General features: G+C 49.6%; 1 protein-coding gene and 1 long non-coding RNA gene across 6 annotated transcripts; one reads left to right on the forward strand and one right to left on the reverse strand.

Moving 5' to 3' along the window:
* Window positions 1–1,005: 1,005 nt before the first annotated feature.
* On the reverse strand, window positions 1,006–11,273 carry ADGRF3 (adhesion G protein-coupled receptor F3). Of its 3 annotated transcripts, XM_078444874.2 has the most exons (13): window positions 10,529–11,273; window positions 9,063–9,123; window positions 8,518–8,658; window positions 7,866–8,039; window positions 7,140–7,385; window positions 6,214–6,423; window positions 5,605–5,748; window positions 5,238–5,434; window positions 4,657–4,836; window positions 2,363–3,742; window positions 1,850–1,891; window positions 1,699–1,761; window positions 1,006–1,242 (listed from the first exon to the last, which is right to left on the reverse strand). In XM_078444874.2, the coding sequence occupies exons 1-13, from the start codon at window positions 10,610–10,612 to the stop codon at window positions 1,183–1,185; spliced, it is 2,982 nt and encodes a 993-aa protein (XP_078301000.2). In that variant the 5' UTR covers window positions 10,613–11,273; the 3' UTR covers window positions 1,006–1,182. The 3 variants fall into 3 exon arrangements, with proteins under 3 accessions (XP_078301000.2, XP_078300998.2, XP_078300999.2); XM_078444873.2 differs by lacking the exons at window positions 1,006–1,242; window positions 10,529–11,273 and having other exon boundaries at window positions 1,600–1,761; window positions 7,140–7,358; window positions 9,063–9,279; XM_078444872.2 differs by lacking the exons at window positions 8,518–8,658; window positions 9,063–9,123; window positions 10,529–11,273 and having other exon boundaries at window positions 7,140–7,358; window positions 7,866–8,503.
* A 1,730-nt stretch (window positions 11,274–13,003) lies between these two features.
* LOC132687170 (uncharacterized) lies at window positions 13,004–22,164 on the forward strand. Of its 3 annotated transcripts, XR_013554803.2 has the most exons (6): window positions 13,009–13,559; window positions 14,943–15,398; window positions 15,748–15,911; window positions 16,014–16,157; window positions 17,383–17,624; window positions 21,316–22,164. It is a non-coding gene; the product is annotated as an uncharacterized LOC132687170 (long non-coding RNA). The 3 variants fall into 3 exon arrangements; XR_013554802.2 differs by having other exon boundaries at window positions 13,004–13,559; window positions 14,943–15,911; XR_013554804.2 differs by lacking the exon at window positions 14,943–15,398 and having other exon boundaries at window positions 13,020–13,559.
* Window positions 22,165–22,572: the final 408 nt, after the last annotated feature.

Below are 22,572 nucleotides of genomic sequence, written 5' to 3' on the forward strand. Positions count from 1 at the left end.
ATCATGACCTGAGCCCAAATTAAGAGTCAGATACTGAACCGACTTAGCCACCCAGGTGACGTGAGCCTGTCACTTTTAAATGCCCCTTTTTGTCATCTTGTTGCCTTAATTCTTAGCGGTCTGTGGCAACTTCCTCTCTACTTTAAAATCGTTAATGCGCTCTTACAAAGGTTCTTAGATCGGTGATTGTATACATTCGTACATCGATGAAACTTACAGTTATACTGATATTGTTGGAAAAGTTAAAGAAAGAGGGACCTATTAACTTCACCTTTTCCTAAACTTTGAAAAGAAACGAACCAAAATCTGTCCTTCACCTTTAATGTTTGCAAGACTAGAGTTCCTGTCATCAGTCATCCTTTCATCATAGCTATGGAGAAGAAATAATCAGAAAAGAAATCACTGAGTAGTTAAAAATAAAACAATTTTTAGCAAATCTGTCTGTACCAGGAACTGTCGATTGGTCAAAAACTGGTTGAGACGGTTTTACTTGCAATTATTTTGAACTTTAATATCTGTCGATTACGTTTACAGCAAAGGCAGGCTTATTCAACAGGTAGCTTTAGCTAGTTTTTCACGCTCTTTTTGCTTGGATAGTTTAGGGATGTGGGCAGGTGACCTGCGAGAGAAGGGAACATGACGAGTGGAGACATTAGCCTGTCTGTGCGGGGGGCGCTGAGCTCTCGGATGGGGGAAGGGCTCAGAGCCCCGGGTCATGGCTCATCCTGGTGGATTCTCGTTCCCCCAACTCCCTCGGATGGGCTCTGCGTGTGGTTCACTCAAAGCCTCTGTCTTCTCCGCGAAAGGGCTCACCCTGAAGCTCTGGGCTGGTGAAGCAGACCTTTCACCGCCTCTGCAGGCTGCCCACCCCTCTGGACACCAAGCCCACCAGTGGCGATTCCTTCAAGGCAAGGGTTTTCCAGGACGATTAAGAATTTGACAGCGCGCAAAGGAATTTTCAGAGTGGACTGAACCAAGGCTTGGTGGTGGTAAAACTCCCTGCTCTCTGAGGTCTCCACCTTCCCTGTCCCATCAAGAAATGTCTCTGCTGGAAAAGTCTGTTTTCCACCCGTGGGCCGGGACCGTCAATCACGTGAAGAGGAGCCTTCTTGGCCAGGAAGCCCTTTGCTAGCCTCCGCTTCTGTCCATGCCACGCACGCTGCCCCCAGGAAGGCCTGCTTCTCACCTGGTGTCTTCACTTCTTCCTTGGCTCTGCTCCGGGATGTAGGTTTCATATGTAGCCTAGGAAGGGGCCGGAAGGCCCAATTGCAGGGCGACTATTATTATTATCGACTCTCTTTTGATGAGCTTGTGCCCATTTTCACGTTCTCACCTGCCTGGGGCCGCAGTAGCCCTAAGGAACTTGGTTCTCAGCTATGCTGACTCCCGTGCTTACCGATCCTACATTTCCCCTCATATAGTAACTGGAGGCAGATTTTCAAATGGAGAAACCAGGGGCTAAGAGAGTCCCCAGCAGTCCAGGTTGTAATCAGGAGCCCAGGAACCTGACTCCGACTGCTCTGACGGAGCTCCTGTCTCCATCGTTGGGGACTTCGAGCCTGGAAAGTGCTCATTCTAGAAGACAATCCCAAGCTTCTCTCAGCCTCTAGCTGTGCCTGTCTCCTCTCGGGAAGGCTGTGGAACGGCTGCGTCTGACCCCTTAGTGGGAGAACTGAGGATTTGAAGCCAATAACTCACCAGGGAGATGGTGGAGTTGGGGGACTGGGAGCGGCAGAAGCGTTTGAGTAAAGCCTCTCGTACCTGCAGGACAGGTAACGCCCTTGTTACGCCAGCCAAAGTCCTGGCCTGGGCACTGCAAGTTGGGCGGAGGTTAGGTGGGCAGACTCACCTTCTTGTCCATGAGGCAACCAAACAGTAAGATGAAGACGCCCTTAACGGGGGGGTACGGGGATAAGTTAGTCATGGAGGAAGGAATCAACCGAAATCGACTCCCTCCCCCTCCTCTTCCTTCAGCCTCTGTCGTCCTGTCTAATTTGTGTCCCGAGGCTTCCCATCTAGGGTTTTCTGGGCATTAGCACCGCTCGGTGCATAGAATCCATTTCAGGTGCTTCTCTGACGGCTTTGGTTACCAAGGGAATATCAATATCAGTTTGGGTACTGACAATTCCCTGACGTCTCTGCCCAGACCAGATACTGTTTCACAGATGAGAAAACCAGAGCTCCCAGAGGTTTGTCCAGAGTCCTCCAGCGAGTCCGTGGAGGGACTGCGGCCCAGACCTACGTCTCCTAAAATTCCTGAGACTGCTTCTCCTGCTCCACCTCGACCCCTCCTCGAGAAGGCACTGGCAGTGACCTAGACCATCTAAAAGGGCAAAAGCACAGCCGGCGCTTTATCACCCACCTGGGTGGTGTTGAGAATCGTGAAGATGTAGTGAGGCACTGTGGAGACTTCCTCCAGCAGGGTGGCCAGGCCCAGCCCCCAGGTGAGGCCGAAGATGGGCGTGAGAACGAGCAGGGCTTTGATCACCGCCAGAAGGGCTTGGCGCCTCTCCGCCCGGGGCCCCTCTGACGGCGAAGGCCTCAGGAGCTTCCGCACGGCCATGGCGAGTACCAGCCCGTTCACGGCCACTATGGCCAGCACTGGCCCCACGAAGGTGTAGAGCGCCCCTCCCTTCCCACTTAACCAGCACGCCCCCTCCCTCAGGTATTGCCCTCGGGGTAGGTAGAGGGCCAGGGCGGCACCTGCAAACCCCATCGGGCACACGTAGCCGAGGACCACCATCAGGGAGAGTACTCGGCACTGGGACAGCTGATCGAAGACGAAGAGCAGCTGGTGGGCCAGCATCAGGGCCTGAGCCAGCATCCAGAAAAAGGTGGCCAGGTAGAGGAAATGACAGAGGAAGGCAGCGGCCAGGCAGAGCGGGCTTCGGGGCCCCGGAGGAAGCAGTGGGGCTCCCAGGAAGCAGGCGTCTGCGGCCAAAAGGCAGAGCACCACGTTGAGCAGGGCCGTGTGGCGTAAGTAGGCGACTTTGCTCTGTGCCACCACTCTCCAAACCAGCCTGTACACACCTAGGCACACAAGCAGTGCCACGATGGAGGCCCCCAAGCCCACCTGACTCAGCCGCTCCAGGGTGAGGTTTTCCGGAACAGTGTCTGGGGACGTGAGGACGGAGAAAGCGGTGAGGTGCCGACAGACGCACCAGGTGGTGGGGCTGGCACGAGCTGTCTGCACCTGGCACCCTTCATCCGACCAGCCCCCCTTGCCCCGGAAGAGGCTGTGGTCCCAGAAGACACAGTGCGGAGTGCCACCCGTGCCCCCGAAGTCCATGACGACTTCTCCCTGGTCGAAGGCCTGCCCACCTGCCATGACGGAGATGGCGAGGACCAGGCCGGGAGTGGCATAGACGGAGTCCCCCAGCCCCTGCCCGTAGCTTGAGGGCAGAAGGCGGTCCAGTTTCCGCAGCACCAGGCTAGTAACACTGACGTTGGTGCCGTTACGGCCCAGCGGGGCCAGGGAGCACCTGGGAATGTGGGCCCGCAGTGGGGGCCGAGTGGGGAAGGAGACTCTGTAGTCAGCGGGAAACGGCCCAAGCAGCTGGGTCTGCAGCCGCACGTTTTGCAAGCTGAAGGAGAAGGGGTGATCCTGAGGGCACAGACTGCGTGCCAGGGTCTCCACAGCCAGCAGGAGATCTGAGCCTGTCGAGGGCTTCTGGGCCCGGGCTGGGGTCCACAGAGAGCTGGTGTCCAGGTCTAGGACCTTGTCTGTGGTTTTCAGGAGAGCCTGCGGCACCCAACAGAGAGAGCCCAGCAAAGAGATGAGCGCTGGCCGCTAGAACCCACGGCGCTGCGTCAGGGGCGCTGGGAACCAGAGGCCCCAGACCTACCTTTCCTAGGCTTGCGCAAGAGACCCAAGAGGGGAGGGAAAGGAGAAGGGGAAGACAGGGCCGAGAAGGGAGAGTTTCTAGATGGGAAGAATGGGTTACCACCGGGGTGGCTTCAAGTACGTGGTCTCCCGATGCACATCCAGCACCTCCATCTGACGACCTTTCTCTCGCCTCCATCCCTTGGGCCACCCAGGGTGAAGGGGGCCCCTCTCCAATGCCTTGACCCCAACAGGTCTGTAAAGCTAGGAGTGGGGCCCAGTGGTTAGCGGGCACGATGTTCTGAAGTGGAAGGCCACATGCACGTCTGTCCACCCACATGTGACATACATTCCCAGATAGGAAGAGGGCGCACTGTCATTGGCCCTGGTTATTCTTTTGGATGCAGCTTAATGGTCGTCAGTCGTTGCCCACGCTGGGAGCTGGTTCAGGTGAGTCCAGCAAAAGCTGAGGGCGTGGGGACCTCCGTGTAGGTGTCGTGTGTGTGCGTGTGTCTGTTTGGGCGCGTGAGCTTACACCATATCCACCCATCTCTGCGTGTCCATAAATGCTTCTGAACTCGTGTCTTCACATCCTTTCCTGCCTTCCCCGACCTCCCACGTGTTCCCAGCCTCAGACCTTGTCCATATTCCATGGCCTTGGAAACCGATGTCCAAGGGGCGAGACGGACCAGGAGAGCAGACACTCAGACTCTCTCGAAAGGTCTGCCTTCTGACAGCCCATGGTGATGCCAGAGGGACAGAAGTGCCCAGAGGTAAAGAGCTTCGGGCCCCCACTACCCCGGCGGCCCCCCGCCGTGGCTCAGAGATCTCACCTCCAGGGCGCTGCGGTTAAGCTGTATTCTGGCATCCACCACCACCTTGGCCAGGAAGGATATGGTGCCCAGCAGTGCCAATAAGTCAGAGGGCGAGCTCACCACCTTCGCCTGCTCCGACAGCTCAGCCAGGATCTGTGGCGCCTCCACAGCAGGCCAGCCCTGGCCTGCCCGCAGCAGCTGAGACAGACCAGACACAGCAGGAAGTGGGGGGGGGGGTGGGGGGATGGGCGAGACGTCACAAGGGAGGGGCCGCTCCTCCCCCATCCAGCTCTTTCCTCCCCAGCCCTGCTCCAGTCCCCGGGGGAGCAGGAAGCCACACGGAAGGAACTCACACCCGTGTTAGTGGGCTGGACACTTGGTGGGATTAGGATTGGAGGAGAGCGCCCTCCCCACCGTGAGAGTCCCGGGCATCTGTGGCCCCCACCCTCACACCCTGGCTCTGCCAGGCTCCGGTTCAGGGAAGGTGAGGGGCCTCCAGGCCAGGCCTCAGGGGGAAAGGGTTCTAAAGCTAGGTCCCGAGCGAGAAAGGGGTAGGTCATGGAGGGCGAGGCCCGGAGCAGCGGGGCCTGAAGCTTTACCCAGGCTCTGTGAAACAAGGCCAGGACCCCTGCGTCCGTGCAGCCGCCGTGGATGGGCTCCCAACTGCCATCAGGCCCGCAGGTCCGCTTCACCACACCTGTCCTGTTCACTGGACACGGGGCCTGTGCCACGTGGCCAGCCTTGGTGACATTCCAGGCAACAGCCGAGGAGTCCTCAGGGCAGGTGGCATCTCCGTCTGAAGAATGATATCAAGGAGGCTCAGCAACCGTGGTGTAGCCCCAGCCTCCCCCGCGTTCGGGGTCTGGAGACTGGCCGTGTGGCCCAGTGTGGGGGAAACGTCGAGGAGCTCCCAGGGCGAGCAGGTGAGAGCTGGACCCAACCAGCTGGACCCCGAGCCCCACGTACCCTGGATGATGGTGACAGAGACGGGGACCCTGAGAGGGGTCAGTCCTGGGCTCTGCAGCTCACAAGTATACGTGGTGTCAGCGGCAGGGCAGCGCTGAACGGTCAGCACGAGGCACCAGGAGCCTGGCGTGTTGACTAAGGAGGCTGAAGGTGACACGAGAGAGAGGGGAGCGGTTACTGGGCCTGGAGCAGACCCAGAACCCGGCAGGCCCAGAGATGCCCTTTCAGTCTCTCTAGCAACTTCGGAAGCAGATGATGCCGTGGGGCAGAGCGGAGTTGTGTGCGAGCATCAAACTGCAGAGGCGGAGCTTGGATCTTGGTGAAGGGCGCCTGGGAGTCTCTAACCAGCCCCAGGACTTCACAGAGTGTGTGGCCAGAGTTCATTAAGGTCGTGGGAAAACATCTTGTGAGCAGTTATCTACACTCATGTGGTTACTGCTGTATCAGGAGGGTTAGGATCGCTCACGGGGTAACTACGGTATTGAATGAACTTGGACCCGGAGCCCCACGTTGAACTGCAGCCTCTGCTTCCTGGGAGTTGAACAGCCAGCTGCTCGGAGAACACCAGCTGCCCCTTGTCCCCTGAGCCAGACACAGCGCTCCTCGTACCTTTGCTGCCCTCTGTGGGGCTCCAGGAAGCCGTGTAGACCAGGTGTGTGCTGGGGAGGCAGCAGCTCAGCTGGAAACTGGGGCTGGTGGTGCAGGAGATGGAGAGCTGGTCTGGAAGCCGGGCCACATCTGTCGCCTGCAGGGGCACCTTCACCACCTGGTACAGCTCCCACCTGAATCCCTGAGCTTCGAAGCGGCACGTGTACTCACCTGCAGATACACACCTGCTGTACCTCCCGGCTCCTCCGCCCCACCCCTGCGCCGCAGAAGCTCTCCTGCCAGGTCTGGCCTCTGCTTAAGCCCAGCAAGAAAGATCCCTGCCTGGGTGGCTCAGTCGGTTGCACATCTGACTTCGGCTCAGGTCATGATCTCACAGCTCGTGGGTTCGAGCCCCACTTCGGGCTCCGTGATGACAGCTCAGAGCCTGGAGCCTGCTTCGGATTCTGTGTCTCCCTGTCTCTCTGCCCCTCCCCCACTCGTGCGCGTGCACGCGGGCTCTCTCGCTCTCAAAAATAAATATTAAAAATTTAAGAAAGAGAGAGAGAGAGATCCCTGCCTTGAAAGGGGTTTCGAGGAGGAAAAGGACTGGAGAAGAGGCTCCTAACTTTTGTTTTTAATAGCCTGGAACCTCGAATCCTAAGGTGAACCTCTTCTCCACCAGGAGATGCCTTTCCAGCACTGCCCGCTGCCACTGCAACATCTTGAAGAAAAACAGGCGTCTGTTCTCTGCTGAAATGGAAGCCCATTCTCTCCGGGCCTTTGTTTCCCCAGAATGGGTAAATGGGAAGATGAAAAGGGAAAAGAAGGGGAGAGAAGAAGAGCAGGAAGGAGAAGAGAGGGAGGAGGGGGAAGGCAAGGTGCGGGAGGAAGGACAGAGAGAAGAGGAGGACGGAGAAGAGAGATGAGAGGAAGGGCAGGCTGGCTACCTGCCCATTTATGCGAGATGTTGAGGATGCTGAGGACAGCCTGGCCCGGGCTGGAGGTCAGGGACACCTGTGTCCCCGGCTGCAGGAGGATGGGTCTGGGGCTCCCCGCAGGCCGCAGGAACCAGTTTAGGTTGGTGGTCTCATGGCTCGTGACGAGGGTCAGGTTTAGCGTGTTGCCAGGCATCTGCACCTGGGAGTTCAGGCTCAGTGTTCCGGGGACTGTGGGGAGGCAGGAGGCAGGGGCCGCTTAGAGCATGAATTGTGGCCCTCCACGTGGCTAAGCTCTCACTCCTTCCCCATCGTCCGAAACCCATTCCTCCTCACTTCCTCCCCACACCCTCAATACTGTTTTGTTTTGTCCCTGGCTGCTGCAGTCCAGACCTATCTGTCATTGGGAACCAACGGGGAAGCCTTTTGGCCGGTGATTTCCACTTCCCTAGGTAACCTGGGGCCGCCGGAGCCCCTTCCTGGCCTTCCGGGGTCAACAGCAGTCACTCTAGCACTTTCTCTCCGTGTCCATATGTCTCAGGAGCTCTGTTGTTCATTCGTCTCCCTACTCGGGCCCCAGGCTCAGGGCTGTGATCTGCCAGGATAACTGGCATTTCTCCCACCACCGGGAGCCACTGGGCTTGGGCCGGCTGGCAGAAACACAAGGGTCAGAGAGGAGAAAACACGGGCTTTCTTTCACTTGGGCCCATTGGTTTCCAAGTTCCCAAACCTCCTCACCAGGTGGCAGCAGCTGGCAGTACCCGGCTTCAGGAGGGCTGAAGACCAGACAGCCACAGGGCCCGCGGCTGCGGGGACTCCGGCAGGGACGGCGACGGGAGCAGACGCTGGCGTTCCACTGGTACCCAGGGAGGCAGGCACAGTAGGTGCAGCCATCGTGATGGACATTACACTCTGGGGCAAAAGGAGGGGACAAGAAGTGGGCAGCCTGTGTGAGACAGCCAGGTAGTCAGGACCCGATGCCCGAGAGGCTCTAGGGCTGGGTGCCTGGAACAATCCCGAAGTCACAAGAGCCTCAGCCATCCGGGACTGCCTCCTCAGGCCAGGGTTCAAAGCAGCGGAGGTCCTGCTGGGCGAAGTCCTCAGGGGTGGGGGCGGAGAAGTGCCAGCCCACCAACGGCTGCCTCTTGGGCCTCTGCAGAGTTTCGAAGAGGGGGGCATAGAACAGGAAGGAAAGGGTCTGTCTGGGGGGGAGGTGGGGAAGGAGCCGGGCCATGCAGACCCTCCAGGAGATGGAAAGGGGCAGCCGTTCAGGCAAGCTGGCCGCAGGCCTGGGAAGCCCAGGTTCCTTTCCGTCTGAGCCTCCTTCCCCCACAGGCAGTGTAAGGGCCGCTGAGAGCTGAGAGGCAGGGCTCCGTAGAATCCCCCCTACCTGTGGTGAGGCCGAGGCCAGCGAGAGTTGCTGGGGGAGAGGAGGCCGAGGCAAAGGGGGGAGTCAGGGTCCTGGAGAGTGTCAATGGCCAGGTCTGATTTGAAAAGTCCAGCTGTACATAGACTGAGACCAAGACTGATTCTACAGAGGAGAGACAGCAAGGCCAGAGTCCCCTTCTGCCTCCCACACCTGGCTGGTGACTGCCAGGACCCAGGGCAGGCCCCACCTCCCATAGGCCAGCTAGGAGCTGACAAGCCTCAAGAGGGCCATAGCCCTCGCTAGCTGGGGTGCAGTCACATGCAGCTCCACGCCACCCTTCCCCCCAAACCCTCAGCCCGTAGACTAGCCTCTCCAAGATGGAGGATTTTCTCAAGGCCTCTCAGCTAGAGAGCTGGAATCTGGACCTGTGCGGCCGGCATGACCAGCCATGGATCGGTACCTCCACACGTGTGCCCTCTTCAGCCTCATTCCCCGCTCCCTCTGCTCCCCCCGCTTCCCCTCCCTCCCCTCACCCCTTCCTCCTCCTCTCCACTCCATCCACTCACCACCTGCTCCACTCTTTTGGTTCAGTTGCTGCCCCGCTTCCCCTCCAGCCTGACTCTGTCCCTGGAACAGAGCACGAGGAGAGACCTCTGAGAGGGGGCTGACCCCACATTTCTTCCAGGGACACCTTCTTCCCCAAGCAACTTGGGGACTAGCCTGAGTCATTTGGCATGACTCTACCTCTTTGAAGCTCTTCTCTTTTTTTTTAATGTTTACATTTGAGAGAGAGAAAGAGAGAATGGGGGAGGGGCCGAGAGAGGGTGGGGGGACAGAGGATCTAAATTGGCCTCCGTGCTGACAGCAGTGAGCATGTGGGGCTCGAACTCATGAACTGAACTGTGAAATCATGACCTGAGCCGAAGTCAGATGCTCAGCCGACTGAACTCAGATGCCCCTTGAAGCCTTTCTTTTTGCCTGTAATCCAGCAGGCACATCAGGAGGGGAAAGCAGGCTTCTGGTAGGAGGCGGCAGGGATACAGCCCCAAGGACCCCGCCAGGCCCTGCAAATGCCACCTGAACCCAGGAACCAGGCACACCCTGGAGAGTCAACATGCTTTGCTTAATTCCTTCCCGAATTTACCTGTCCCTGGGCCTCTAGGCTAATTGAAACGCTGTGTCTGGAACACCGGTGGGGAGGGCTGGGCAGAGCTGGCTGGGGCTCAGAGGCTTGGGGACTTCTACTCCCTCCGTAGGAACTGCGACCGAGGGTGGGCATAAGGCAGCATCTTCCCTCGGTCTCTTGTTCCTGTAAATTATTTCCTCACCAACTCCTCCCTCTCCCAAAGTTGTCCGTGAATGTGGGTATCTATCCAGAGACAGATACAGATATAGATATGGGTACGGATACAGATACAGATACGGATACAAATACAGGTACAGAGAGATACAAATATAGATATAGACGCTACCTGGGAGAAAACAGATCAAAAAGTGCTAATTTCAACTCTGCTGTCTTTCTTCAGATTCTCTCCTGTCCTCTATGCCGGTGGTTCCCAAATCTGGAAAATTTTTCTTTTCTTTTCATTTTTTATTTTTAATTTATTTTGAAAGTGAGACAGTGTGGGCAGAGGAAGGACAGAGAGAGGGAGACACGACCCGAAGCAGGCTCCAGGCTCCGAGCTGTCAGCACAGAGCCCGATGCAGAGCTCAAACCCACAGACTGGGTGATCATGACCTGAGCCAAAGTCGGACACTCAACTGACTGAGCCACCCGGGCGCCCCTTTTCTTTTAATTTTTAAAGGGCAAGCTTGACTGGGAGAGCCTTCTGGCATCACTGGAGTTCACAGTGACTCAAAGAAATAAAAGCTATCCCACAGCCTGGAAAATAAGACTGACCTCTCAGAGATTTTACAACAAACTGGCCTTTCTTTTTTACATGACTTCTCCCCCTGGCCCTTGCCCCTCCACCTGTCCCTTCGTCCACAGCTTGCTGCGTCTTACCTGGGTCCTCCCCCCAGTTTTACTCACAGGTTGGGATACTTGAGCAGCTGGTGACCCCACCAGAGGGAGAGTCACAGCCAGGAGTAGCAGGGGGACAGCTGAGTAGATCATGGCTCAGTGAATCAGTCCTCCGGAGTCCTCAGGCTGCTGCATGATGCAAATTTCCTCCAAGAGGAGTTGGCAAGGCCCAGCACAGCCGGGATGGGAGGGAAGAGGGGACAGGAGTCGCCAAATTTACAGAGGAAGTGCTACAGCCTGTGACTAAGTCACATGGGCATCTAGGTCCCTGTGGGGCCACCTGGAACCCACATGCCCCAGTGAGAATGGTCTGCTCAGGTTCTGGGGTCTGAACCAAGAACTCAGTGAAGAGGAGAGGGCTTGGGGATGGGGGGGCAGCTCCTAGGTCACAGCCAGCAATGTGTCAATAAGCTAGGTTCAGTCATGTCTCCAGGGATCTGGGAAATCTGGATTGTCCTGAAACTTCCAGGAAGCTGGATCATTGATCCCAGAGCCCAGAAAAGACGAACATTAGGCCTGTATGTATCATACAGCCTAAGATAATTTCCAGAGTCTTAAATTTAACAAAGAACCTGGGAAAATGCTGGGAGAGATTATCAAGTAATCTCACAAAATGGTTTTGAAGTGAGGATGGCTTTTCTAAACAAGACACAAAACCCAGAAAGCCAAAAAGAAAATGAAGCTTTAATTTGGGGATGAAAAGGGCATTAGGATAAAAAGGCAAAAGGTAACATGTTTGTAGTATGATGACTGAATAAAGAAATTAACATAAGAAATTTTTATCTTACATAAGAAATTTTTATCTTAACATAAGAAATTTTTATCTTACAGCATTAAGATAGAACATGGATAAAAATAAGAAAAAAAATCAGTTTACTGAAAAAGCAATGTCAATAGTTTGAAATACATAAAAATCCACATTGAAATAAGAAAATACTGTCATCTACTAATTATCAAAAGACAAGATATGTATTGATCATATTCAGTGTTGACAGAAGTGTAGTGATACGTGGGTACAAAAATGTGTGTATAAGGATGTTCAAGGCAGAGTTATTTGTGATAGTAAATGAGTTAAACAACCAAAATATCCATTCAAAAGGGACAATTCCAAACAACCAGACATTGTTGTGGAAAAAAAGTCAAGTAAACTCTATTTTGGACTGCATCTCAATATATATGGTGAAGTTTAAAGTGTATATTATGCTCACCTTTATGTAACAAAAGGGAATCTATATTAAATACCTGTGCTTTCTATACCTAGAAAAGATATTTCTAGAATGGCTATTTCTGGAAAAACACATCAGAAAGTTGGCGAGTGTTGCTTCTGGGAAGGGGAGTAAGGATCTGGGTGTGTCTGGTATATATTTTTTCTAAACAGAGGCATGTATTTTTGTAATCAAAAAAAAAAAAAAAAGGGTTGATTTAAACACACACACACACACACACACACACACACACACACACAGATCCTAGAGTAAAAATCCAGCCCCAGTACATTTCTACTTCACTACCTCCTCAAGTCTCCCCTTGCTAGATGGCTATGGAAGGCATAGGGGACACACAGAACAAATACATGCATGGGAAACAAAGACTTTGTAAGTAATTCATTTCAGAAAGCTTGAAAACGGTGAAGAATCGGGTTTGAGAACCAGAGTGAGAAGCTACAATGCTGGGCGTGGGATGCTATCAGCATGGCGAGAACCGTGCAGTGTAGCAGCAGGTGGTCTGAGACGCTCCTGGGGGATACAGGACACTAACAGCATCTGCCACGGTCACCTAAGTGCACCAGTCAAAGCATGAAGTGGCCCCGGACAATGCTCAACAGGGGCTCCCGAGGAGCAGGGACTACAGAAGAGAGAAATGGAGCTGTTTCCGTAATTTTAGAGAAGTTCGACACATCCGTGCCGGCACAAAACAATGCCTAGAAAAGATTGGAAGGAATGCTACAGGCTCTACAACGCGTCCGTTGGCTTGACCTCAGGATTCCCCAGGACCTAGTACCGTGCACCAGAGGCCTTAAGTAATATTTGTTTCAAGTGAATCAATCCACAGATGAAACACACCAAGATGTTAACGGTGGTTCTAACTAAATGGTAGGATTTGGCATGTTTTTCTGTGTTTCTGTATTTTTCAATTTGGTACTCCATAATGGAAAAAAAAGCCTTAATAAAAATGTCAAATCTTACAGTCTCAACTCCTTTCTTATGTACCAACCGGGTTCAGAGTTCTTCATGTTTGCCCAGGTGTCCCCAGTTGCCAGGAAGCACCTGCAGGTTGACTCAGGTCTCAGGCTCAGGGTGGGGTTCAGATAAACAGGTACTTATTGCTGCCACCAATGTACTCCCCAAGTCCAAGGCCAACCATATGGCTATTGGCCTCTATCCTTCTATATACCTACTGATATTTTGAAACCAGTAAGTGTCCACCCTTGACGGCAGCTTTTCAGTTGCACCCTGGGCAAAAGAAATTTCTTTTCCATTCCTTTGGGCTTTGAGCCCTCCAGGACACGTCAGCAGGGTCTTCGATAACAAAGGTTTGCGATCTGGGCTTCTCTTATCTGTATCCAAGCAGGTTATCTTAAAACCTCCTTTACTATATAAACTACTAATAGGTTACTAAAGAATAAAGGTAGCTTAGACCTTTATCCCATGAGAATCCTAACTTCTTATTCTCTTTCCACCAGACATGGCATTACATTATTGGCAACAGTAAATGATAGATTGTTAGATTGGGAAGGGAACTTAGCTGAGATATTGATGCAGGCAGGCTGGGTCCAAGGATCCATCGTGGGGGGTAAGGGAGGGGGGGTCCTGCAGGACCAGGCAAGAGGCTACAGGGTAGAAGTCAAATGCAAGCTAGGAAGAAGTGAAAACAGAGTTTACTGGATAGCACGAGTGACAGAGAATAACAGATGAGTGCCTGGGAGACTCAGAAAGGAAAGGAGAGTTTAGTCTCATTGTAGCTTGGGGTTAGCGGTTTATATTGGAAAGGGGTCCTGTATATGTGTTCCTTCAGGAATCCAGGGTCGGTCCCATCAAAGGTGAGTGACCGGTGAATAATAGGTTTTCTTCCTTCCGTCCTTCCTTCCTTCCTTCCTTTCTTTTAAATATATTTATTTATTTTGAGAGAGACAGAGACAGCATGAGTGGGGGAGGGGCAGAGAGAGAGGGAGACAGAGAATCCCAAGCAGGCTCCATATTGTCAGCAAGGAGCCCGATGCAGAACTCGAACTCATGAAACTATGAGATCATGACCTGAGCAGAACCAAGAGTTGGATGCTCAATCAACTGAGCCACCCAGGCGCCCCGATAGGTGGTATTCCATAAATCGTTGAAGGTGAGGACTACCGATGCCACCTTCAGCCAGGTTTGTTTGACGCTAACGTTCTGGAACGTATTTGGGATCCGGCTCTTCTTAGATCCTGTCAGGTGTTTGGGGCCTGAGGACGAAAAATGATTAACTCTCTTGCTTCCCCCCTTGGAGTGGGAACCCGAGTAGCTTCTCTGGTTTTTACTCAGATGCAAATAGAAATACAGAACATGAGTCAATAGGGCCGAGCAGGAAAACAGAGATGGAGCCTTTTAAAAATGGAGTCTCTTCCTCTTAAATACAGAGAACAAACTGAGGGCTGCTGGAGGGGAGGTGGGCCGGGGCGGGGGGGCGGGGGGGGTGTTAAATGGGGGATGGGCACTAAGGAGGGCACTTGCTGGGATGAGCACTGGGTGTCATAAGTAAGAGACGAATCACTGGGTTCTACTCATGAAGTCAAAGCTGCACTGTATGTTAACTAACTTGAATTTAAGTAAGTAAGTAAATAAATAAACAAACAAACAAATAAAATGGAGTCTCCTCAGTTTCCCTATCTCAGTATTATCTACTTCAGCCTTCTCACTTATAGAGGAGGAAAAGGAGCCAAGAGGAGAAACTGACTTGGCAAAGATCACACAATTAGTGGATGGCGAGCCAAAGCTTGAAGCCAGGTGTTCTGACTTTGAATTGAGGGAATTTAGATACAGGGAATTAAGCTGGATTAATTTTAAATATAGAATAACTGGAACTTCTGTCTACAAAAATGAATTAAAGATAATATGAGACAGCATTGATCCCACAAAGAAAGCAGTTCTTCAAAAAGTCTTCTTTTCCTAAGGAGAAGAGGAAAATAAATACAATCTAAAATCAGGCGAGGGTAGGAGGGTATGAATCAGGCAGTTCTTTGGAAGTCAGCTCATGAATACCTTACTTATCTAGAGGTCCTTAATTTGGCAAGTGTGACCATTGGGAACAAACCTGTGATCTACAAGGAAAAATACGAAATACCTTATACAAATCACCAAAGGCTTCCAGATGGTAATATAACTCCGTGAAAGAAGTTTTGTTTTGTTTTGTTTTGTTTTGTTTTTCTTTTTCTCCTCTGAGTGAACAGCTATGTATTAAGGTTTGATGAGGGGCAACTAATGGAGAAGCAGACACAGGAGTCAGACAGCTGGGGATCCAAATCGGCTTCATTACTGGAAGAGCTGAGTGGGAGAAGATGGTTTGGATCTCAGCCAGATGCACTTCCCAATACATCCTCCTCGAACTGAATTTGCGAAGCTGGACCCTGACACGGCCAGGCATCTCCGGGTCTCCCTTGCGGGGACCGGCTTGCTGAGAGCGAGTCTGGAGGACGGGCCACTCCCAAAGAGGGAACACCCAGAGCCTGTTCTGCATGTCTTATCAAGCAGTTAAACCACTTTTTGCTTGGGGAAGAGGTTGGGGGGTGAGGGGGGAACAAACGGTCTATCCTTCCCGGGAGGAGAATTTCCCTCCCTTCAGTGGAAAGAAAGGGGAGAAGAATTGAAGAAGCTTCCTTGCCAGCACCATCCAAGATGATAACAAGGTTTCAATATTCTAGTGAAAGAGAAAACTGGAACACTTCACTTAACTAATTGACGAAATATACAAATGGGTAGATTTTATCAAGTCGGTAAACCTAGAAAATGTGTTTCAATATAAGCCATATAGGAAGGTGTGCGAGAGCAAAACATAGTAGGTACTTGTACTGGAAAACCTACTGTCATGCTTATATTCTACTTACTTTTTGACTTGCTTCCTAGAATTACCTTCCATCCATAATCCCCGGTTTACTGTGGAACTAGTCGTTTTACACCGTCATGCTGCTCCCTGATCACAGTGGAGTCAGTGAGGACACATCTAATGCCACCTTGGGAACATTTCTCTCTTCTGAGATATTCTGGGAGCTGGGACCTAGTAAGAGCCTGAGGTCGGACCTGCAACACGTAAAACTCAGCAGCTACTGTTTTTCGGCTGCGTGGACTGGGGAGATGGTCCGGGCTCAAAGGAAGAGTGAGACTAACGTGTGGACGGAAACAGAAGAAGGGAAAATTGGAAGGTGTGTGGAAGAGGGAAGGAAACGGACAGTCCATCGTTTCAACTTTAGTTTATCCTTTCTTTTATTTTTTTCTTTTAATGTTTCTTGATTTTTGACAGACAGAGCGAGCAGAGGAGGGGCAGAGAGAGAGGGAGACAGAGGATCCGAAGCAGGCTCTGAGCTGTCAGTGGGCGATGCGGGGCTCGAACTCACCAACCTCAAGATCATGATCCCAGCCAAAGTCCGACGCTTAACTGAGACACGCAGGTGCCCCCAACTTGAGTTTATTCTTGATGCTTATTTGCACTCCTGATCTTGAGTTTCATCAGGGACCCCAACTTCTTTCAATGGTTTCCCTTCTTGCTTGAGCTAGTTAGGGCAGGTTTCTGTTATTTATAATTAAAGGAATGTGTATGGACACGTGCTCAGAAAAGCCAAGGAAGCTATAACAGTGGAAAAGTGGTTATTATATTAAACTACAGGATTACACGACCTTGTGATTCAAGACAATCACTTCATCTTTCTAGAGACCTCACTTTCACATCAATACAATGAAGGAGTTGAATTATATGATCTTTGGAGCATATATGATCCTGGGTGGTTCAGTCAATTAAGTGTCCGACTTCGGCTCAGGTCACGAGCTTGTAGTCCGTGAGTTCGAGCCTCACGTCGCCCTATGCTCTACCTTTTATTCCCATGACCTATTCATTCCATACCTGGAAGTCTGTACCTTCCATTCCCTTTCACCCCTTTTACCCATCCCCCTCCATTCCCTTTCTTATGATTTTCTCAAGATTTCACTTTCTCTAAGTTACTTTATTATAAGAATGTAGTATATAATATATGCAACACACAAAATATATGTTAATTGACTGTTTATATTATCAATAAGGCTTGCCCTCAACAGTAGGCTATTTGTGGTTAAGTTTCTGGGGAGTCAAACGGTATACGTGGATTTTGGACTGTGCTAGGGGTCAGCACCCCTAACCCTTGAGTTGTTCAAAGGTCAACTGTACTTTAAAAATGTTGTTCCACTTCTTTCTGGCCTTCATGGTTTCTGATGAAAAATCCATGGTTATTGTTCCCTTGTAAGTAATGTATCATTTCTATGGCTGCTTTCAAGGTTTTTTCTTTGTCTTTAATTTTTAGCTGTTACAAGGTGGCTAGGCTGGGCCTTTTTTTAAGGCTTGCCCTGTTTTGGATTCACTGAGCCTTTTCCATACGTAGCCTTATGTGTCCCATCAAATTTGAGCCATTATTTCTTCAAATAGTTTATCTGCACCACGTTCTTTCTCTTCTCTTTCTTGGACTCTGATGCCAAATATTAGGCTTTTATTTTCTGTATTTTTTCGTAGACCTGTGTTCAGGTTTTCAAATTTTTCCCCTCTCTGTTGTGAATAACAGGTGTGATTTAGTTAAGGATGTTGAGATAGGAAAATTATCCTGGATTATCTGGGTGGGCCCAATGTAATCACACACTTCCTTGTAAAAGGACGACAGGAATATGAGGGACAAAAAAAAAACCAAAACGATCTACAACAGAAGCAGAGGTTGGAGTGATTCACTTCGAAGCTGGAGAAAGGGACCACGAGCCAAAGAACGCAGGCAGCCGCTAGAAGCTGGAAGAAGGAAGGAAATGGATTCTTCTCTCGAACCTCCAGAAGAAATGCAGCCTTACCGACATCTTGATGTTAACCCTGCAAGATTCACTTCAGACTTCTGATCCTCATAACTGTAAGATACGACGTTTGTTTTGTTTTAAACCCTTATGTTTGTAGTAATTTGTTACAGAAGCAATAGGAAACCAATACAGAGTCTATGCAGTAATTTAAAAAAAATTATGATTACGGCATTACCATTTGGGTCTTTATATTTTCTATGTCTTTGCTGAGACTTTTCATCTTCTCATTCAACAATGTTCATACGACATTTTTAAAATACTTGCCTTAATGTCTTATTTTTGATCATTCCAACGTCTACGTCATTTCAGCATTGGTGCCTGTTGATTGTTGTTTTTTTTCTTTTTTTTCCCCATGTGAGTTGAGATTTCCTATTTTTTTTATATGCCAAGTAATTTTGGATTGTATCTGGACATGTGATATTATGTTATGAGACTGCAGGGGCGCCTGTGTGGCTCAGTTCGTTGAGCGACCAACTTCGGCTCAGGTTATGATCTCACGGTTTGTGAGTTTGAGCCCCCCGTCGGGCTCTGTGCTGACAGCTCAGAGCCTGGAGCCTGCTTCGGATTCTGGGTCTCCCTCGCTCTCTGCCCCTCCCCCACTCATGCTCTGTCTCTGTCTCAGAAATAAACATTTAAAAATTTTTTTAAAATTTAAATCCTATAGAAAATGTTGCTATTTTTGTGTAAGCAGGCAACTGACTGGTTTGGTTCTTGTCATGAGATCTGCCCAACCTACCGTGGATTGTATTTTTCACATCAGTTCCCTTTTCACCAGCCGCACAGTGCTCTTCAGATCTGCTACATATATGCCCCCTAGTGGTCAGTTTGCGCCCTGGTGACGGTCTGTCTCTTACTGTAGTTCAATCTACGGTATGCTGTTTGGGGTCAGATTCATGCAGGCACAACTGAAGATGAACTCAGGAGTTCATAAAACTCAATGGGGTCGTTTTTCTAAACTCCCTCTCTCTCAAGTTAGTCAAATGACTCCGGAATGATACTCTTGTCAAAGTAGCAGGCACGTAGCACACTTACAACTGTCTCCATTGCATGTGTTTAAAAACATTGTTAAGAGCATTGCAGAATGTTTATCACACCGATTCCCTTAAGTAGCACTCTTCTCAAAGTAGCACAGCACTCTTATAACAATCTTTATTACATTTTTTAATTTATTTTTTTAATATAATGTACTGTTAAATTAGCTAACATACAGGGTGTACAGAGTGCTCTTGGTTTTGGGGTAGATTCCTGTGATTCGTCACTTACATACAGCCCCCAATGCTCATCCCGACAAGTGCCCTCCTCAATGCCCATCACCCATTTTCCCCTCTCCCCCCACCCGTCAACCCTCAGCTTGTTCTCTGCATTTAAGAGTCACTTATGGTTTGCCTCCCTCCCTCTCTGTTTGTAACGATTTTTCCCCCTTCCCTTCCCCCATGGTCTTCTGTTAAGTTTCTCAAGATCCACATATGAGTGAAAACATGATATCCGTCTTTTTCTGACTGACTTATTTCACTCAGTATAATAGCTTCCAGTTCCATCCACGTTGCTGCAAATGGCATGATTTCATTCTTTCTCACTGCCAAGTAGTATTCCACTGTATATATAAACCACATCTTCTTCATCCATTCATCAGTTGATGGACATTTAGGCTCTTTCCATAATTTGGCTATTGTTGAAAGTGCTGCTATTAACATTGGGGTACATGTGCCCCTATGCATCAGCACTCCTGTACCCTTTGGATAAATTCCCAGTAGTGCTATTGCTGGGTCGTAGGGCAGTTCTATTACATTTGTGTGTGTGTTTTTAATTTTCTAAATGAATTATAGAATGACAATCATATCCATCTCCTTAAAACATTTTTTTCTTTGTAGCAGGTGAGTGGCACTTTTACAGTCATCATTATTACATGTGTTTTTAAACACTTTTCTAAATTTAGAAGAGCTAAGTATTCTTAGAACACTCAAGGGGCGCCTGGGTGGCTCAGTCGGTTGAGCTTCTGACTTCGGCTCAGGTCATGATCTCACGGTCTGTGAGTTCGAGCCCCGCATTGGGCTCTGTGCTGACAGCTCGGAGCCTGGAGCCTGCTTCGGATTCTGTGTCTCCCTCTCTCTCCCCATCCTTGCTCACGTTCTGTCTCTCTCTGTCTCTCAAAAATGAATAAACATAAAACATTTTTTGAAAAAAAAAAAAAAAAAAAGGAATAATTCTTCTGCAGGACCAGGGTGACGGTGACCATGGCTGCCAGGGACCCCAGCCACAGGCACCTTCTTCATGAGAGAATTATTTCTTGTAATATATACCTAGGCTTTCGTTTCTCAAATGAAATTTCTAGCACTGCATACAATTTAAAGGCTGTGCCTGTATAAAGATGGGATTTTTAAAAATAACCTATCAAGAGTGCTTTATCCTACTTAATTCTCCCTTGGCTTTTTACCTATTGCCTTAGTTGGAAGCCTTATTCCTTTATTTATCCCTTCCCACTTTATAAAATGTTAGAACTTTATGGTTTTATACTAAATTGTAGGACTTTACAGTTCTACGGTGTTAGCTCTGCACACTTTGCTATAATGTTCTGGCAGATATGTCTTTAAAGGTAGTACATTTGAAGCAACTCTACCAAAATAATAAAAGGCCCAATAATAATAATAAATAAAATAATAAAACACCCAATTCCTGGTATTCTTCTGTCTTTCCCTACTGGTCACCAATACATTTTTGGTTGGAAGAAGTTTGTATGTGTTATTTTGTGCTTTTCTTTTAAATACCATGCTGTTTTACCTTGTTTAACTTGAGATGAAAATTCACTTCACATAAAATTTTAAAGGGTACATTTCAGTAGTTTTTAATATATTCCCAAGGTTGTGCCACCACTATCTAATTCCAGAACATTTTCATCACCCCAAAAGAAACCCCATGTCTGTTAGAAGTTATTCTCTGTCCTCCTCACCCTCATTGCCTGGCAATCACTAATCCACTTTCTGTCTCTATGGGTTTACCCGTTCTGGAAATTTCATACAAATGGAACCATACAATATACGGTTCTTTGTGCCTGGCCTCTTTCACACAGCATAATGGTTAAAGGTTCATCCATGTTGCAGCTCGGATCAGGCCGCCATTCCTTTTTGTGGGTGAATAATATCCCACCGTGTGGATATACACATTTTGTTCATCCATTCATCGGTTGAAAGACATTTAGGTTATTTCCATTTTTTGGCTATTATAAATAATGCTCCTGTGAGCATCATGTACAGGTTTTGGGGTATATTCCCAGGAGTGGAATTGCTGGGTCATATGGTAACTCCATGGTTAACTTTTTGGGGAACCGTCCAACATTTTTGCATAGGTGCTGCATCATTTCGTAATTCTACCAGCAACACACACAAGAATTCCAGTTTCTCCTCATCTTTGCCAACAATTGTTATTTTCTGCGTTTTCCTCCTTTTTTTTTTTTTTTTTTTTTTTGCAACCACTCACTTTTCTTTTTAATGACTGTATATTTTACCACATTGGTTTACCATTGTTTACAGTTTGGGTCCTTAATTCACTGGACATTTTGATTGCCTGCATTTTCCCCCTCCAGTGATAAATATGGCTCTTTATAAATCTTGGCAATAAAGATTCTTTTCTTTCAGCTTACTTCCTGGAAGTATATTCTTCCAGTGTGGGGTCACTAGGGTAATGAATATGAAGAGTTTTATAGGACTTTCTGGTGACAGCAACACATATTTCTTTATCTCCTCACAGTTCATTTAATTCAGTGAAAGCTTAACGAAGCCCCTCTCTTCCTCGCCGCTCACTGGGGGTGAGCAGCCATCTCCTACTTGGCATCACGGCTGCCCTCAGACCTTTGGTGAAGCCCGAGATCATTAAAGAGAGGACCAAAAAGTTCATCCGGCACCAGTCAGACGAATCTGTCAAAATCAAGTGCGACTGGTGGAAACCCAGAGGCATTGACAATAGGGTACCCAGAAGTCGATGCCCAACACTGGTTATGGGAGCATCAAGAAAGTCAAGCATGTGCTGCCCAGTGGCTTCTGGAAGTTCCTAGTCCACAACGCCAGGGAGCTTGAAGTGCTGCTGATGGGCAGCAAATCTCACTGTGCAGGGATTGTCTACAATGTGTCCCCCCGGAGACCCGCGAAGCCATGGTGGAAAGAACAGCCCAACTGTCCATCAGAGTCACCAGTCCTGATGCCAGGCTGCACGATGAAGAAAAGTGAATAGACAGCTCATATGCACATTGTGTTTATGTTAATAAAACTATAAAAGTACCAAGGCGGGGTCGGGGGGGGGGGTACTTACTGAGGACTTGCGGAGTACAAGGCATTATGCTAGGTTCCGGGGTTTACAGTTGTGGTCCTTACCCTCAAGGCACTCAGAATCCAGTAAGACAGATAAGACAATAGAAAATTTCTGGGGCGCCTGGGTGGCTCAGTCGGTTAAGCATCCGACTTCGGCTCAGGTCACGATCTCGCAGTTCGTGACTTCGAGCCCCCGCGTCGGGCTCTGTGCTGTCACCCCAGAGCCCGCTTTGGATCCTCTGTTCCACCCCCCTCTCTGTCCCTCCCCAGCTCGTGCTCTCTCTCTCAAAAATAAATAAACATTAGGGGGTGCCTGGGTGCCTCAGTTGGTTAAGTGTCTGACTCTTGATTTCGGCTCAGGCCGTGATCTCACAGTTTCATGGGTTGAAGCCCTAGGTCAGGCTCTGCGCTGACAGCATGGAGCCTGCTTAGGATACTCTCTCTTCCATTCTCTCTACCCCTCCCCCACTCAGGCTCACTTGCTCTCTCTCTCTCTCCCTCTCTTTCTCTCAAAATACAGAAATAAACTTAAAAATAAATACACATTAAAAATAGAGAATTTATAACATGTAAGTGTGAAGAAAGAGGTATGTACAGTGAGAAGGGAAACAAAGGCAAGAGAAATGTAGCTGAAATTAAATCTCTTTACAGCCTGCAGTCCACTGATAGACACCTGAAACACGCAGAGCGTGACCTTCCT

Source organism: Panthera onca, chromosome A3, assembly GCF_046562875.1.
Source record: "Panthera onca isolate mPanOnc1 chromosome A3, mPanOnc1 haplotype 2, whole genome shotgun sequence".
Taxonomy (NCBI): Eukaryota; Metazoa; Chordata; class Mammalia; order Carnivora; family Felidae; genus Panthera; species Panthera onca.